The following is a 15247-nucleotide window of genomic DNA, read 5'->3' as shown; positions in this document are numbered from 1 at the left end:
TCTGTAGAGTGCTTTAGGTAGTATCAACAGCTTAACAATATTGTCTTTCAATCCATCAGTGAGGGGTGTTTTTCCATTTACTTTTGTTTTTAATTTCTTCCAACAATGTTTAGTACTTTTCAACGTCAAGACTTTTGCCTCAATAGTTAAACTTAATCCTACATATATTATACTTTTTGTTGCTACTGAAAATAGAATTGCTTGCTTAATTTCCTTTTTGGATTGTTCATCACTAGTGTATAGAATGGCAACTGAGTTTTGAGTGTTAATTTTGCAAACCACAAATTTGCTGAAATCATGTATTAACCCTACTAGAGTTTTCATGTGCAGGGAGTCTTCATAGTTGCTACATATAAAATCACGACATGTGCAAACAGAATTTTATTACTTCCTTTACAACTGTTTTAAGCAACTTAGATTTTTGTAAGTTGTAAAGTAGCAATAGTAAAAAAAAAAAAAGAAAGAATATAGCTACGCTATGGGGAAAAACAACACTTTTACTGCTTTATTGAATGATACAATCATCGTGTGTTGGGAGCACTGCACATCACTGTCACTCAAGTACCCAGGCTGATGGATCTGACTGCACAATGACATGAGGATCTCTGTGAGAGACAGAAGTTTATCCACAGAGATCTCGTAGTTAAGTGCACACCCACAACATACAGCCATCAACTCTTCTCACAAATTAGGGGTCTAAAGACATGTAGGTCCTGCCCAATGGATAGTTCCAGAAGTACATCTCTTCATGAGGCCACAAAGTGAATAGCCGGAATAGGTGGGGGACACGACAGTTCTAGAGAGGCCTCAGCTCCCAAACCCACTCTCTGCTACATCACGTGACCTCTCTGTGCCTCAGATTCCTCATTTGTAAGAGAGTCTCGTTGTGAGGGTCACATGGACGACACATGCAATGTGCAGAGCTGCGGCCCGCTCAGGGTGTGCACTCAGGCAATGAAAGCTGTTGATGACGAACACTTGACAAAGCCTATACAATCACACATGGATGAATAAATAACTGCTTTGTGTTTACCCCAGGAGGGGCAGGTGAGGAGCTGCAGCTGATTCAGCCTGAGAAGCCAGTGGCAGTGGCAGCGGCAGCTGGAGGGGCGGCCACTCTGAGATACACAATGACCTCCCTGCTCCCCGTGGGAACCGTCATGCGGTTCAGAGGAACAGGGCCAGACCGACAGTTAATCTACAGTTTCAAAGGAGGTCACTTCCCCCGAGTAACAAGTGCTATAGATGTAACAAGAAGAGACAACATGGACTATTCCATCCACATCAACAACATCGCCACAGCAGACACTGGTACCTACCGCTGTGTGAAGTTCCACAGAGGAGAACCCGATGACACGGAGCTCAAGTCTGGGGCAGGCACTCAGCTCATCGTGAGTGGTGAGTACAGTGTGGGATCCTTCATCTCTGGCACATGACAACAACTCAATAAAGATGCCCTTAGTTTTTTGAGAAATGACTAAGAATCAGGTGTAGTGGTGGATGGTTATAGTCAGGATCTGATTCATGACCTGATATTACCCCTTTGCAGATCAGGGAAATTGAACTCAGGCTCCATGGATGGTAAATGGTGGGAAAAGTCTGTAACTCTCATTTTCCTAACTCCCTAGCCCTGGCATCTTCTAATCCCATCCAGCCCATTGGTTCTAAGAATGAAAGAACTGAAGGTCTGAGTGACTTGCCCATCACAAGGTCAGACTTCACCTCTGCCTCCAGAAAGTGGTCCTTCCTATGTGGCTGAGTCTCCTCATACAGATGTTACTAAGCACCTGCTGTGAGCCAGGGCTTGCTCTGGGTGCCGTGGAAGCTGCCGTGGACTAAGCAGGGAAATGCTCTTCTCCCACCTAGCTTTGTTCTCTTCCCTCCAGTGGGGAGAAATGCATGCAGGGCAGGGAAGAGGGATGTGTTGCTTTATTTCCTCCTCAGAGGCATCACATGAGAAGAAATTCCTAAGAGGCACAGACCCCCTGTTTACTCTGACAGCCCTGCTGGGAGGAGGTGCCCAGAGGTTGGGCGCTCACTGTGGGTCTGTCTGACAAACTCCCTTTATTTTGGTCACTGAAGCCTCCAAGTCCCTCACCCAAGGAAGAGGTGACCCCTTTGGGTGACTTAAGCTTCGCCCCATTGAGACAGTAGAAGAGCTCATTTAGGGTTTTCCGCCAGATGCCCAGGATCCTGAAGCGTGCAATGTCGGCCCACAAAGGAGCTTTAGACCACCCAGCCCAACCTCCCACACGCAGAGGGGAGCATGAGGTCAAAAGGTAACAGGAGCTGTGCCTATTGTCCCACAGGCCGTAAGTGAGATGATCTTCTAGAACCCAATCCGATGTCCATCTGGCTTTTTCCTTTTCCAGAGGTAGACACTCTTTCCATCAGAGTCAGCACAGAGTTAAAGCTCATTACGGCAAACTACTTAATCACGGAGCCAGCGTTTCTCCTTTTCACTGGTTTCCCAAAGCTTCAGAATGCTCTTTGCATGTATACCCTGAGGCCTAAGGTGACTGGGGACTTGTTCCAACCTTCAGCTTCATCACCCCAAATCAAGCATCCACATGAGCACCTAGAGCTGCCCCTTGTTCAAGAGCTGCCTAACTCTCCAATATATGGAGACAGCACCATTGAGTGACAGCCTTCTGTTGATAGATATAAGTTGTGTCTGACCTTGAAATAGTGATGCAGAGGATAACTTTGTCCATTTGTCACTGCACGAGAGAGAGAGAGAGAGAGAGAGAGAGAGATGCCCGCTGGAAGTGGCATTGCTACTCCAATTTGTGTGGATATTGCCAAATTTCCTCCTAGGTGTGGTAGCAGTGGAGTCTCTGCACAGCCCCTGAACATAGGCAGGTTTGGTAGGTGTATTCTAATATTTCAGAAGTTACAAAAATTCGCAAATGGTGCATTTGTTGCCTAGGCAATCACAGCTAGTAAGTGTCTCTACTGCCGCTTAGGTCTGCTGCCTCCTGGTCGAGTGCTTGTTCCTCTTTCCCAGGCCCTGGAGGAGGAAGCAGGGAGGCGGGAGGGAGCCAGGGGCCACATCTTCATCCATTGTCCCTTTGACAGATCAAAGTACCTGACATGTGAGCTGGTAGGGAGGCTAAGATTGAACCCCTAACTTCCTGACTCATGGCTCCTCCTCTCTGCCACACCCCACTGTGCTTGTCAAAGTGTGGGGAAAGCTCCACACTTTGGATTGAACTTTAAATGTAAAGGCAATGACATTTTAAGGTTTTCTCAGGCAGTCCCTGTATCTTGTGCAGGACTTACAAAAAAGCAGAAGTGGCTTCATGACTTGTATATAATTCAAATGCTTGTTTGTGCATCCTATCACTATATCTTCAATTACAAGGGAAAACTAATTCTAAAAAAATAAATTAATTAAAAAAAAATAAAAAGATCTCAGGGGAGAAACAGGTCTAGCTTTACAACCCGATCAGATAGGCACACAAATGTCTCTCATACACTGACCCAGTTCCCGAGGACATGGCGCAGCCTATAAAAGCAATCAGGATGCTGTCCCCTTTTTGCTGTGGCACTTTGTCTTTATGGAGCAGTGTGCAGTAGCAGCCTGGGGACAGCAACCTGGGCAGAGCGGAGAGGAGCCACTGCACCCACAGCAACACCATGCGCAGCAATCCTGGATCTGCAGACTGAGAATGAGGAGGGGGAGGCATTTCCTGGAGGGTGCTGGACTTTTTCCTGAGCAAGAGTTCATGTTTTAGACTGAGTTGTCTGAAGCCCATGTCTTCCATTATTGCTACACGGTCACCGGGCCTGAGCCCTTGGAATCCACTCCTCCCTGGAGAACGTGGCAGTTAGTGTCAGGTTCCTGAAGGTGGGCACTTGCTCCGTTGATGAACTTGAATACTTGGGAGGCCACAGGAAATACATCTGGAATGCAGTAGTGAGAGAAGTGATAGTATCTTCATTTCTCCCGGCCTCTATTGTCTACTCTCTAAAATGCTGGTAACCATGGGCTACTTTTAGGAATGTGGAAGGGACTTGATGTGCTCTGTCTGAATCGCCCAGCCATGAGTAGCACCCCCAAACCTAGGTGTTATGTCAATGTTGTGACCCAGTTCTTTTTGGTGGGCCTGAGTTCCTCACCTGCAGAAAGTCTGTACAATATGTTAATAATGTAACGTTAAATTATCGATTAACCAAATATTGAAAACATAATCAAATCAACCTTTACAGGATATTAGGAGGTGAGCCTGGTAAGGGAAGAGACGCTTTCCAGGCCGTGGTCTTGTCATCCCACAGTTGTTTGGTCTTGGGAAAGTCTGTTTTCCTCAAGTTCAGTTTTCCCATTTGTGAAGTGGTAATAACTATGGTGCCCGTTCAGTGGTTAGGAGGGCGGCTAGGACTGGTTATTACAAAGAATGATACTGATCAGTAATTTTGTTCCTGAGGCCGCGCTGTTGGGATATCACCTGGGGAGGAAAGAAAGTGAAATTTTAACTCAGAGCTGCAATTGCTTGTTGATCAGGCTCTCTCTCGGAGTTCACCTCTGAGGACCCGTGTGTCCTCCTCTGTAAGATGAGGACAATGACACCACCATCCAAGCACTATTAGAAGGATAAAAATAAAGTCTGTGATGGTTCTTGGCAGTGCTACACACTAATTGTTAGCAGTGAGGATCACAATCGTGTTTATTGTTTACAAACGCTCCTTTTGCAGCCAAATCATCTACCCCCATGGTATCATGTCCTGCCACAAGGGCTCCACCTGGGCAGACAGTGAATTTCATCTGCGAGTCCCATGGCTTCTCCCCCAGGAACATCATACTGAGATGGTTCAGAGACGGGAACGAGCTCCCAGCCTCCCAGACCGCCGTGGACCCAGAGGGAGACAGCCCTTCCTACAGCGTCTCCAGCACGGCCAGGGTGCAGCTGGCCCCGGGGGATGTCCGCTCCCAGGTCATCCGCCAGGTGGACCGTGTCACCCTGCAGGGGAGCCCTCCTCTTCGTGGGACTGCCAGCTTGTCAGAGACCATCAGAGGTAGATGTCCCTCACACTCAGACCAAGCCCGCACCTGAGCGCCAGCCTCCAAGCTGCTCCTCCTGATTTTTGCTCCACAGCAGCAATTGCCTGGAATCTAATCCCTGACAGTCCTTCCCATCACCTGACACACAAATTTGCCCATCACTCAGCACTATTTAATGGCAGCTGCCTGGTAAAAATCTACTGCCTGCCAAGCAGCGTGCTCAGTAGTTTCATCTGCTTTACCAATGTCAACTCCACTCACTGAGCACCTACTATAAGCCAACCTCTTAGGTGCTTGGTGATTTCATTTATTTTACTACAGTTATTACTGTACCAATTGCATGTCAGGAGCTGTGACGGTTGATTTAAATCATATTACCCTAATAGCAGCGACTAGTTATTGAGCACCTGCTGTGTGCAGGATGCGGTGCTTAGTGATTTCATTCATATGAAACAGTATACTCAGTGTCTAAGCACCTTCCTCTATGATGCCCTTGCTATAATGGGAGAGCTAAGTTACAGAGCCCACGTATGTGGTCTGTGTGCTCCATGAGGTCAGAGCTTCTGCCCTGTGCTGTTTCGGTTCTGCCTACCCTGGAAGTTACCCAACGCCCCATGTCAGAGAACCAGACAAATGTTGTCCCCTGCATTGTGAAGAAGTTCTGCCCCCAGCACCTACAGCTGACCTGGCTGGAGAATGGAAACATGTCCCAAACAGAAACAGCCTGGACTCTCATAGAGAACAAGGATGGGACCATCAGCAGAAGGAGCTGGTACCTGGTGAATTTGTCTGCCCGCAGGGAGGACGTGGTGCTCATCTGTCAGCTGCAGCCTCATGGGCAGTGGGCAGTGAGTAGGAACCTCGCCCTGGAGCCCTCCACTCACCTGAAAGGCCAGGACAATGGTAAAATCTGGGAAAAGGCCTCCATCTGAACTGACCCAGGTCTTTTCAGAGTTTATCTTTAGTTTTAATGTTATAAGTAGTAACTCGTGCCAATTATAGACTAACCTAAAAGTCTAATGATAGAAAGTAGAATTTTAAAGTGAATTCCCCTCTTCCAAACCTTGCACTCCAAAGTCACAACTGGTAAGAGTTTGGTACATATGTTTATAGATGTTTTGACATCAATATAGATTAGAGAAACAGGGAGGGAGCGAGGGCGGAAGGCCAGCCTGCTCACAGTTTCCTGGCTCTTGCCTTCTTCACCCAGCAGTTACTGTGTTCACCAAGCACATCAGCCACTCCCTCATCTTTGCTCTTTCTAACCTCCGCCTATAACCAAACCCAGGTGTGGCTGCCTAAGCAAGGAAAGCTAACCTCATGAGACAGATGCCGGTGAGAACGAAAGAGTTTTATTCAAGTGCCAGGCCTCTGAGGAGATGGGGGAACTCTCATCCCAAAACTCATCTTAATCTCTCAGTGCTGGTATAGGCTTGTTTTATAAGAAAGAAGATGGGAAACAGATGAAAGAGAGCAAGGGGAGGGGGTTGAAAACTTCTCTTTGTGCAGACCAGCACAGCCTGTTCTGGTAAGAGCCTGGAACGGGCTGAGCAGTGGCCTACTGTGCATCATCATGGTTTCACGGTTGAAGGTCAGCAAACCTCCTGGCCCTGGAGTACCTGAAGGTTGGAATCTGTATCTTTTGAAGTTAGTTCCTGAGATTCTTATAGAAAGATGCTGTTTTATTACAAGCTAGTGTCCTTGACAACTTTGAAGGAGGCTGGCGAAGGGCAGGAGTGAGGTGTATATCAGAGTTGGGCAGCTTTAGCTGCTTGAGTTGGCCCTCTGGTTCTTATCAACTGAGCCAGGGTCTTGAGGTCAGACTGCTGCTTAGGTTCACCCAGGAACTGAAACTGCTGATTCTAGTAAGGTATACTTAGGAAAGAAACTTTCAACATGTAAACTCTAGATCTGAAAGGAAAAATCAGATTAGTATAACAAGCTAGATTTAACGTTCACTAAGATTAATATGGGTGGCTTTATAATAGGATAGCATATTCATTCCGTTACACTGCTCCTGGCCTCAATTCATTCCATCCAAGGCTTTTCCATCTGCGTCGCTAAGATCACCCCAGCAAACGCCTAGGCCTACTGCTTGGTGAAAATCCAAAAGTTTCCGTCTGTATAGGGCACTCAAGTAACTGTGCATGGTCACAATACAGACCTTCTTTTCCCCAGATTTATGACAATAGACCAGCAAAAGCCTTAGCCAGGTTACTCCCTTGGTTAGAGCATTGTCCCGACACACCAAGGTTGCAGGTTTGATCCCCAATCAGGGCACGTACAACAATCAACCCATGAATGCATAAGTAAGTGGACCAACAAATTGATCTCTCTCTCTCTCTAATTAGGAGTAAATTAAAAAAAAAAAAACAGACCAGCAACAGTCACCACCGTCCTACTGCAAAGTCACTCACAATATCCCTCATTCCCCTGCTGATGTCCGCGGGTCACAGTGCTTTCCCAGCTCATTCCTCGCATGGAAATACGTCATTCCTTCTTTTTCCTTCATCAGCCTTGATAGAAATTTTTCAGTTCTATGCATCTTTAAAAGAACCCCCTTTTCATTTTTCTTGTCTTTTCTGTTTCAATTTCGTTGATTTTTTTCTCTTTGCTTTCTAATTCCTGTCTCCTATTTGGTTTGGGTTGATTTTGCTCCCTTTTTCCTCATTTCTTGGAATGGAACATAGATGATTGGTTTGAGACCTTTTGAAATGCCACACCTGGGCTGCATTCCATGCCTGGGTGCTGGCATAGTGCCACCTATGACACCTGAATGCTGTGTGTCGTCTCCCACCCTCAGGGCCCGAGCCGGTGTGCCTTCCCTTCCATCTCTCAGATCCCCCCTCCACTGCTCAAACCTGGTGTTACCTCTTAGGGCCAGAGGAGGACTGACCAAGGCGAGCAGGAGAAATGGGTCTCCGCCATCTTCCCTGGGCCGCCTCGGGCTTGCTTTTGAGTTTCCACCTCCCACAGGGTCAAATCAGGCAATTACTTCTGGGTGTTCCCATTGTGCCTGACCCAGCAGGCCCGCTAAGTTCTGAGGCTGGAGATGGTGTTTGGGTCGTCTGTGTTGGCAAAATGGGGCCAAGTGCAGGACGTCTGTGGACCCTCTTCACGGGGAACCCACAGCCCACCCCAGCAGCAGAGGGCGCGGGGCACTGCAGTCACGGTCCAAGGGGTGTGGCCAAAGAAGGCACAACTTATTGGTCATGTTTGTGGTATTGGGGTGTTTTACAATATTTCTGCATGAATGAACCTCACTTCTGTCAGCACAGCAAAATCCACACATTAGTGCAGAATTACAATACTTGCTGGTGGGTTTCAACAATGGGAAAACGGTTCTGAGCCTTCAAAATTTTTGTTCTTGTTTGCCTTTAAGAACCCTCGATTTCATACCTCCCCTACTTTCCCCCATAACACTCAGTTGCCAAAGAGCCCTTTTCCTTCTTCTTCCCTTTTTTTCCTTCCCACAGAAGTTGTGCACTTTAAATGGTGCCCATCTCTACAGTCTCACCTGTCCTTTTAAATGTCCCCTCCTCTCTGTATTAGGTTCCTATGACCTCGAAAAAAATTCCCACACACTGAGTACCTTTACAACAACACGTTTATCGTCCTGCAGCTTCAGAGTTCGAGGTCTGCAGTGGGTTGGCAGGACTGGGCCCCTCTGGCAGCTCTGGGGGAGGATCCCCGTCCTTCCCTTTTGCAGCCCCAGAGGCAGCGCCCTCCTCGGCTGAGGCCCCACCTGCCCTGAGCCCTTCCTCTGCCATCACATCTTCTATGACTCGCCCACCTCCACTTTCACTTAGTAGGATCTTTGCAAGTGCATTGGCTCCACTTGAAAAATTCTAAAAATTATTCCCATTTTAATTTTTCACTTAATCACTCCGACTAGTCCCTTTTGACAGGTAAAGTGACATGTTCACAGATTACAGGGATTCTGCGCCAACCCTTTTGCACTGACTTCCTTTGGAGCCTTCCCCTATGATCTGTGTTCTGATCTCCAGGACACTCTGCAGTATTCCAGTGTCAGGCTGAATTTAGCGTTGGCGGTGGTCGCAACCCGCTGCTGCCTGCCTTTTGCCTTGTGGCTGAGTGAGGCGCGGAAGGAAGCCCCGTGGAAGACTTTGCCCTAGGATTTGGTGATTCTTCAGTTTTCAACGATGGCATTTTGACCCTTTTACACTTTCTCATCACGTAATACAGAGAGCCAGTTGTGTACAGGATGTACTTTTTCTTCGGTGTGTTTTTTCCTTTGGTTTGGAGAAGCCATCTTTGGAGATAAGTAGGTGCTGCTGCCATTGTCCCCCGCAGCTCAGAAGGGGACTGAAGAGTGTTGACTGCCCAGGCCCAGAGGTCCCTATCTCCGGGTCCCAGATTTCCCCATCGTGGCCTCATGGAACTGGAGAACTCAACTTCCCTGTCCCTCTCTATCCCTAGAATTCGGTCCTTGGCCCCAATCTCAGCTTTTTCTGCCCGGTGACTCTAGAAGAAAAGAACCTGCAATGCTATCAAGAAGCCTCCTGGCTCACACTGAAACTTTTCATTGTCTTTCTCCCCAAAATCATGCCCAGCGACAGTCATCCAGGCCCATAGTCCTTATGATGACCATCTCCCAACTCACTTCCAAATGCCTGAAGCCCACATATTCTCTTCCTCTGGTCACTCCATCCCAGTTCAGCACCAGTGAGAAGTTCAACAGCTGCAACAACAGGGCCTGCTGGGCCCACCCCTGTGATACCTCCCCTCAATGCGGGGCCTCTTGACCAGCCACCTGATGAGTGATCCAATGTCTAAGGAGCATCTTACAGTTTTCTCCCCACAAGGCTCACAGTTGACTCCCATAGGTCAGTTTCCCTGGGATTCAGACTCTAAAGGGATGGAAGCGTGTGGGAAGCTCCCCGTGGGGAGCTGTCAGGACCCACACGCCTGAGGGAGTGAAGGAGCACGACTGGCAGAGGAGCAGTTCCACTGCAGTGCAGGCACCAGACGTGGCCGCTCGACAGGGAACTGGACAGAGGAGCGGCCTCTGAGACTCGTTTACATGGACGGGAGGGGGCTGAGCCTCGACACCCCGTGCAGCCAGCCCTCCGACCCGGGCTGCCCTCTAGGAGGGGGTGCAACCCTGCAAACGAAGCTCACTTCACCTGAGGGAGAGTCCCAGAGAGCCTCTCTCAGGTTAGAATTGCCATCCCCCCCCCCCACCCCGCAGGGAATAGGGTGAATTCCTCAGTCCTACATTGAGGATTATTATTATTATTATTATTATAAGCTCTTTAATATCTATTCTTATGTAAATAAAATTGGCTCATCGTAACTCTGCAAGGAATCTAAAGGTGTGCCCTGCCGTCTGACTCTCTGCGTCCACTAGAAAGGTTTCTGCTGACATGGTCAAAGGGGTCAAGGCAGGCTGAGTGGTGTCTGAGCTCCTCCCAAACATGTGCCATTTCCTCGAGTCACAGGGGGCTTTCAGCCAGCAGGTCCCATGAGGTCAGGCCGGTGAGTCCTCCCTCAGCCCCAGAGAACATGGGCCACCCAGACCTGTCCGTGGTTCCAGCAAGCAGCACTGGGGCTCTCTCACTGTGACATCTGTCCTCACTCCACTCATTTGTCCTGTTCACATTTGTTCCTGCAACTCTGAGAGTTTGGACCTTCCTCATTCAAAAAACAAGGTCTTAAGGTCATTATATAGACGACAGGGATGAATTTTTCTACACTTGGGTCTGACTAATCTGTGCCCTCCCTAACTCTCTGAGCCTCAGTGTCCTCATCAGAATGAGGAGAATATTAACTTCCCCGTAGGGATGTGAGGACCAAGTCAGTTAATCAGGTACCACACATGTCATTGAGCACACATTCTCTCCCCCAATCCCTCAAGAAAGACAGCCCTGCAAGCTAAGAAAGTGGTGATGGATGATGAAGAAGGTCTTTACCCTGATTTCTGCCTTGAGCCTGAGACCAGAGCAGGTTCAAGAGATCCAGAGCACTGATGGTGCAGGCGGAGTAAGTGCAGGACCCTTGAATGGTCTCCTCTAATGTCCCCTCCTGTTCCTCTGTTTTCAGGCCTAGGACTATCTACTGAAATCCTCAGAGCTGTCCTCCTAGGCTTGTGGTCCTGATAGTGGTTGGTGTTGCTGCCATCTATGTCCGCAGGTATTGGAGAGCCTGGCTGTAAGTGTGTGACAGGGAAGGAAGGCCAAGGTTTGGTCAAGAAGGGACAAGGTCAGCAGGAGGGGCCAGCACACAAGTCACACATGGTCAGGGCTCAAGTGGCAGCAAGAGAAGTTGATACAAATGTCACCCCTTCCTCAGTACCCTGAGAAGTCTCAGGAACCATTCTAAAGTGTTCCCAGCTTGCAGGAAATGTGTGAGGTCTTGTAGAACTTGGGCTGTACAAGTGTTTTGAAAGGGTATCCACACAATCTTAGGGCTTCTCTGAAACAAGTGGGCAGAGGGAGATGAACGCGGGACAACTATGGGCATGGATCTCTCAGAGACCATCTCTACATTTTCTGATAACTGAGGTCCTTAAGGCAAAAGAATCTACGTTTTAGAGTAATGTTCAGAAGGCCTAGATCTCCTGCTCGGAGGGCCGTTCCCCATCTAACCCTGTGGGTGGCAGAGCGGAGGGGATGGAGACAAGGCATCAGGGCCCGGGGAGGAAGGCTGAGGGGGCAGAGTCCTGTCTCTGGGGCTTCCTGTCCTCTCATGACAGATGTCCCAGGAGAAAGACAGCCCAACACTTAGGAGACATGCAGGAAACATTTCTTGAATGATGGCCAGCTAGTTAGGAGTGGACATGTTTCCCACAGGTCCTTCCATCCTCCCCTGCCACCTGACTCCCTCAATCTCTGCGGCCTCCTATCTTCTCTGAGGGGCCCAGCCTAAGAGAAAGACTTGACCAGAAGCTTCTGCGGCCGCTCAGCCCGGATCACCTGCCCACAGATCCTTCTGCTCCTTCTCACAGTCTTCGATGCCCCCAGAGCTGAATCTTCATACATGGTCCTCACAGAAACAACACACAGAGAACCCCAAATTATCTGCTGCTCCGTTTCCTCATACACATGACTTAAACGTGACAAGAAGGGAAAATGAGCCGCTGGGAATGGAGAGCACGGAAGGGGCTGTGACGTTAACGCCATCAGGCCGTTTCCAATTACCGTTGTCCCAGGAGCCACAGGAACAGAAAACAATACTATGACCGAGTCGTACGATTGATACAGCGAGCTAGCCACATCCATATGGCAGTTGGTTCAATAACGGATATGCCCTTTAAATAATATTTTTGGTTGCTCTTTAAGGAGAGTATAAAAATGAGGAAGAGTAACTTCAAGTGGGTTGAGGTTTCTGAACTATTTCAGCTGGAAGCTGCGTTCAGGCCGCAGGAGTCTGGAGCGGAGCTGGTCTTGTTGAGCTGGATCGGGGGTGAGGGGCAAGGGTCTCATTTAAAACACCAGCGACTCACTTTCCTTCCCTAGTTTCAGTCGATTTTCTCGATCTATGTTATTTCCCTTACTGTATACCTTTAGGATTATTTCTACAGATTTCAAGTGATTATACACCAGAGTCAGTCGATGAATATGTCTTAAATGAATGGTGAAGTGAATTATTTCCTTTCTATTTTGGGGGTATTGAATTATTTTCTTTAGTTAAATGGCATTTCCAGCAACAGTCATACTATCTGAAAGTATTCTTTCTTCAAAAATTAAGGTACACTATTATTCTGCAAAAATGTGTGGGCCTACGATGTCTTAAGGGTAGGATTCTCAGAACCAGATAAGCCATTAAAAACCACACCAGCCTGTCATGCATCAGACACTGAGTGGCAATGTGGTGAAAGTTCCTTAGAGAAATCAAGCAGACATGCTCCCCTCGGAGGCCTGGTAGGCAGAGAGGCCTGGGTTCCGATACTGGAAAACACATAACGGCTACGTGACTGTGGGCAACTCGCTGACGCTCTCTGAGCCAGTTTCCTCCTCTGAAACATGGGAGTGATGCTGCCTCAAGGAATTGTGGGGCTTTAAGGGACAGAGCTGTGTGAGTGCACAGGGTCTGGACCCGGGCTGTGCATGATAAGAGCCCTGTCTTCCTTTGCTAATGGAGGAACTCACGCCATCTGCGTGTGTCCACCCTGTGAGGCGATGACACGGACAGCTTTCCAGGGGCCTGGCCGCCTGAAGACGTTCTCAGACTTTTCTGGGAAAAGACTTGCCCACTTGTAGCCTGGCATCTGGATCCAAGAATCTCTTTAAGGGCAGCAAGAGCAGGATTTGCTTCAAAGTCGGGGACACGCTTGCCAGCATGAGGGGAAAAGGAAGGAAATCTTAATGTAATGGAAACTGGGCTTTACACTGAAAGCAGGTCCAATAGCTTTTTTGCTGTTTGTCTCGGGAGAGAGCAGCAGGCCTCCTCGCACGGCTCCAGCGACACGAGCCCCAAGCTCAGCAGACTGGTCCCAGATGCATTGGCATGTTCACTAAGCCAGCCAATGAACTCCAACTAATCCTGTAGCGTGGCCTGAAGCTATATTTGCCCGAAGCCCAAACTTTTGAGCACAGATCTGGTCCTCGTAGGCAGTACTCAGAAGTGACAGAGACCCAGCAACTGGCACTTGGCCATGCCCCTAGACCTCACCCAATCAGACCCTGCCCTCTAGGAATTCCTTTATACCTTCTCTCACCTTCTCCGTTCCTTACCTTTGATGACTTAATTCCAAAGTTGTCCAAGCAAGACTCCCAAGTCAGAATTAATATGTATAATTGCTCCTTACCATTATTTTCAAACTTTGCTTTAAGTCTATATTGCGGGGCGTGGGGGGACTGATGTGAGCCCTCTCTCTCGTCTCCTGGTTTGCCAGCTGGATACATAGTTCTTTATCCATGAAATGCTGTTGCCTCACATTGTGGCTTCTCAGTGAGCGTCAGACATCAGACTGGCTGACTTTGCTGGCTAAAATGTAAAACATAAGTTTTCATTCTTTGAGGCAAACCTAATGGTTCCAGAATGTGACTATAAGGCACCTGAACTCACCTTCGCCCAGAGACTCAGTGAATTTGTTGCAGACGGGGAGAGAGACTCGAGCCAGGAGGCCTTCCTCCCCCGCCTCGGTCCTCATCCCGCCTGCAAGGGAATGATTCAAGCAGGAGACAAATACATTAGTGGAAATGAGGTAGCAACTGTATTTATGAAATACATACAAGCACAAAGCTGCAAGCTGGCACCCGGCTAGTCTAAATGCCCCACATATAGAGGAAAGACCATTGTTAGTAAGCTTGTTCTATGCACTCAGCTGAGGCTGCAAGTGGATACATCGGCTGACTATTGGGATTCAGGGGTTACACACCTTAGCTATTTTCTTGGTTCCCCTCCTGCCTCCTCAGGAGTAATGTACAGCTACGAAGGCTTTCCATAAAGGCTCTTTGTTTTACGTAGTGGAATTGTTACAGACGCTCCCTTTCCCAGCATAGACTCTCAAGAGCTACCCGTCCTTCCTGCACCATTCCTGCTTGGGACATTCAGGACATCCAGCAATCTCAGTAAAGTCATTACAGACACTCACAGAAGCCCTTTTTCTCAGCACAGGCCAAGGACTCCCCGCTCCTTGTGTGCTATTTTGCTTGGAATGCTTGGGACACCTGGCAATTTATCAAACCAAGCCAAGGACTGCTGAGTCAGACTTGTCTTTGTGTAAATACAAATATATGTAATATCTGAGATTTTCTTGCCTATGTTCTCCTCTAGGAATTTTATTGTGTTTTTACTTATATGTAAGTCTTTTAACCATCTTGAATTTATTTTTGTGTGTACGGTGTTAAGTTGGTGGTCCAGTTTCTTTCTTTCTTTTTGTTTTGTTTTGTTTTTGTTTTTGTTTTTTGGGCATGTAGCTGTCCAGATCTCCCAACATCATTTGTTGAAGAGGGTACTTTTACTCCATTTTATGCTTTTGTCCACTTTATCAAATACTAATTGACCGTAGAGACGCAGGTTTATTTCTGGGCTTTCTATATTGTTCCATTAATCTGTGTGTCAGTTCTTATGCAAATACCAGATTGTTTTGAACAGTGACCTTGTAATATAAAGAACTCACATGACTCCACTCCAGGAAGACAAGCACTCAAATTTAAAAAATGTGCAAAGGAGCCTTGGCTGGTGTGGCTCAGGTAGATTGGGTGACAACCTGTGAACCAAATGGTCTCTGGTTTTATTCCCAGGACAAGTGCCAGGGTTGCAGTCCACATCCCCAGG

At 48.0% G+C, this 15247-nt stretch overlaps 1 protein-coding gene across 1 annotated transcript; it reads left to right on the top strand.

The window, feature by feature from the left end:
• The first annotated feature begins 1046 nt into the window (after nucleotides 1–1046).
• LOC129070946 (signal-regulatory protein beta-1-like) lies at nucleotides 1047–11177 on the top strand. The gene is given in 5 exon segments (XM_054574165.1): nucleotides 1047–1398; nucleotides 4696–5016; nucleotides 5561–5905; nucleotides 11066–11110; nucleotides 11113–11177. Coding segments are annotated over 5 exon segments (1044 nt in total). The 5' UTR covers nucleotides 1047–1130.
• The last annotated feature ends 4070 nt before the right edge of the window (nucleotides 11178–15247 follow it).

Source organism: Pteronotus mesoamericanus, unplaced genomic scaffold (assembly GCF_021234165.1).
Source record: "Pteronotus mesoamericanus isolate MK-2021 breed Mesoamerican mustached bat unplaced genomic scaffold, CSHL_Meso_final contig_25, whole genome shotgun sequence".
NCBI lineage: Eukaryota > Metazoa > Chordata > Mammalia > Chiroptera > Mormoopidae > Pteronotus > Pteronotus mesoamericanus.
Note: the sequence above shows the minus strand (reverse complement) of the source record. Positions and strands in the feature narration are given on the sequence as shown.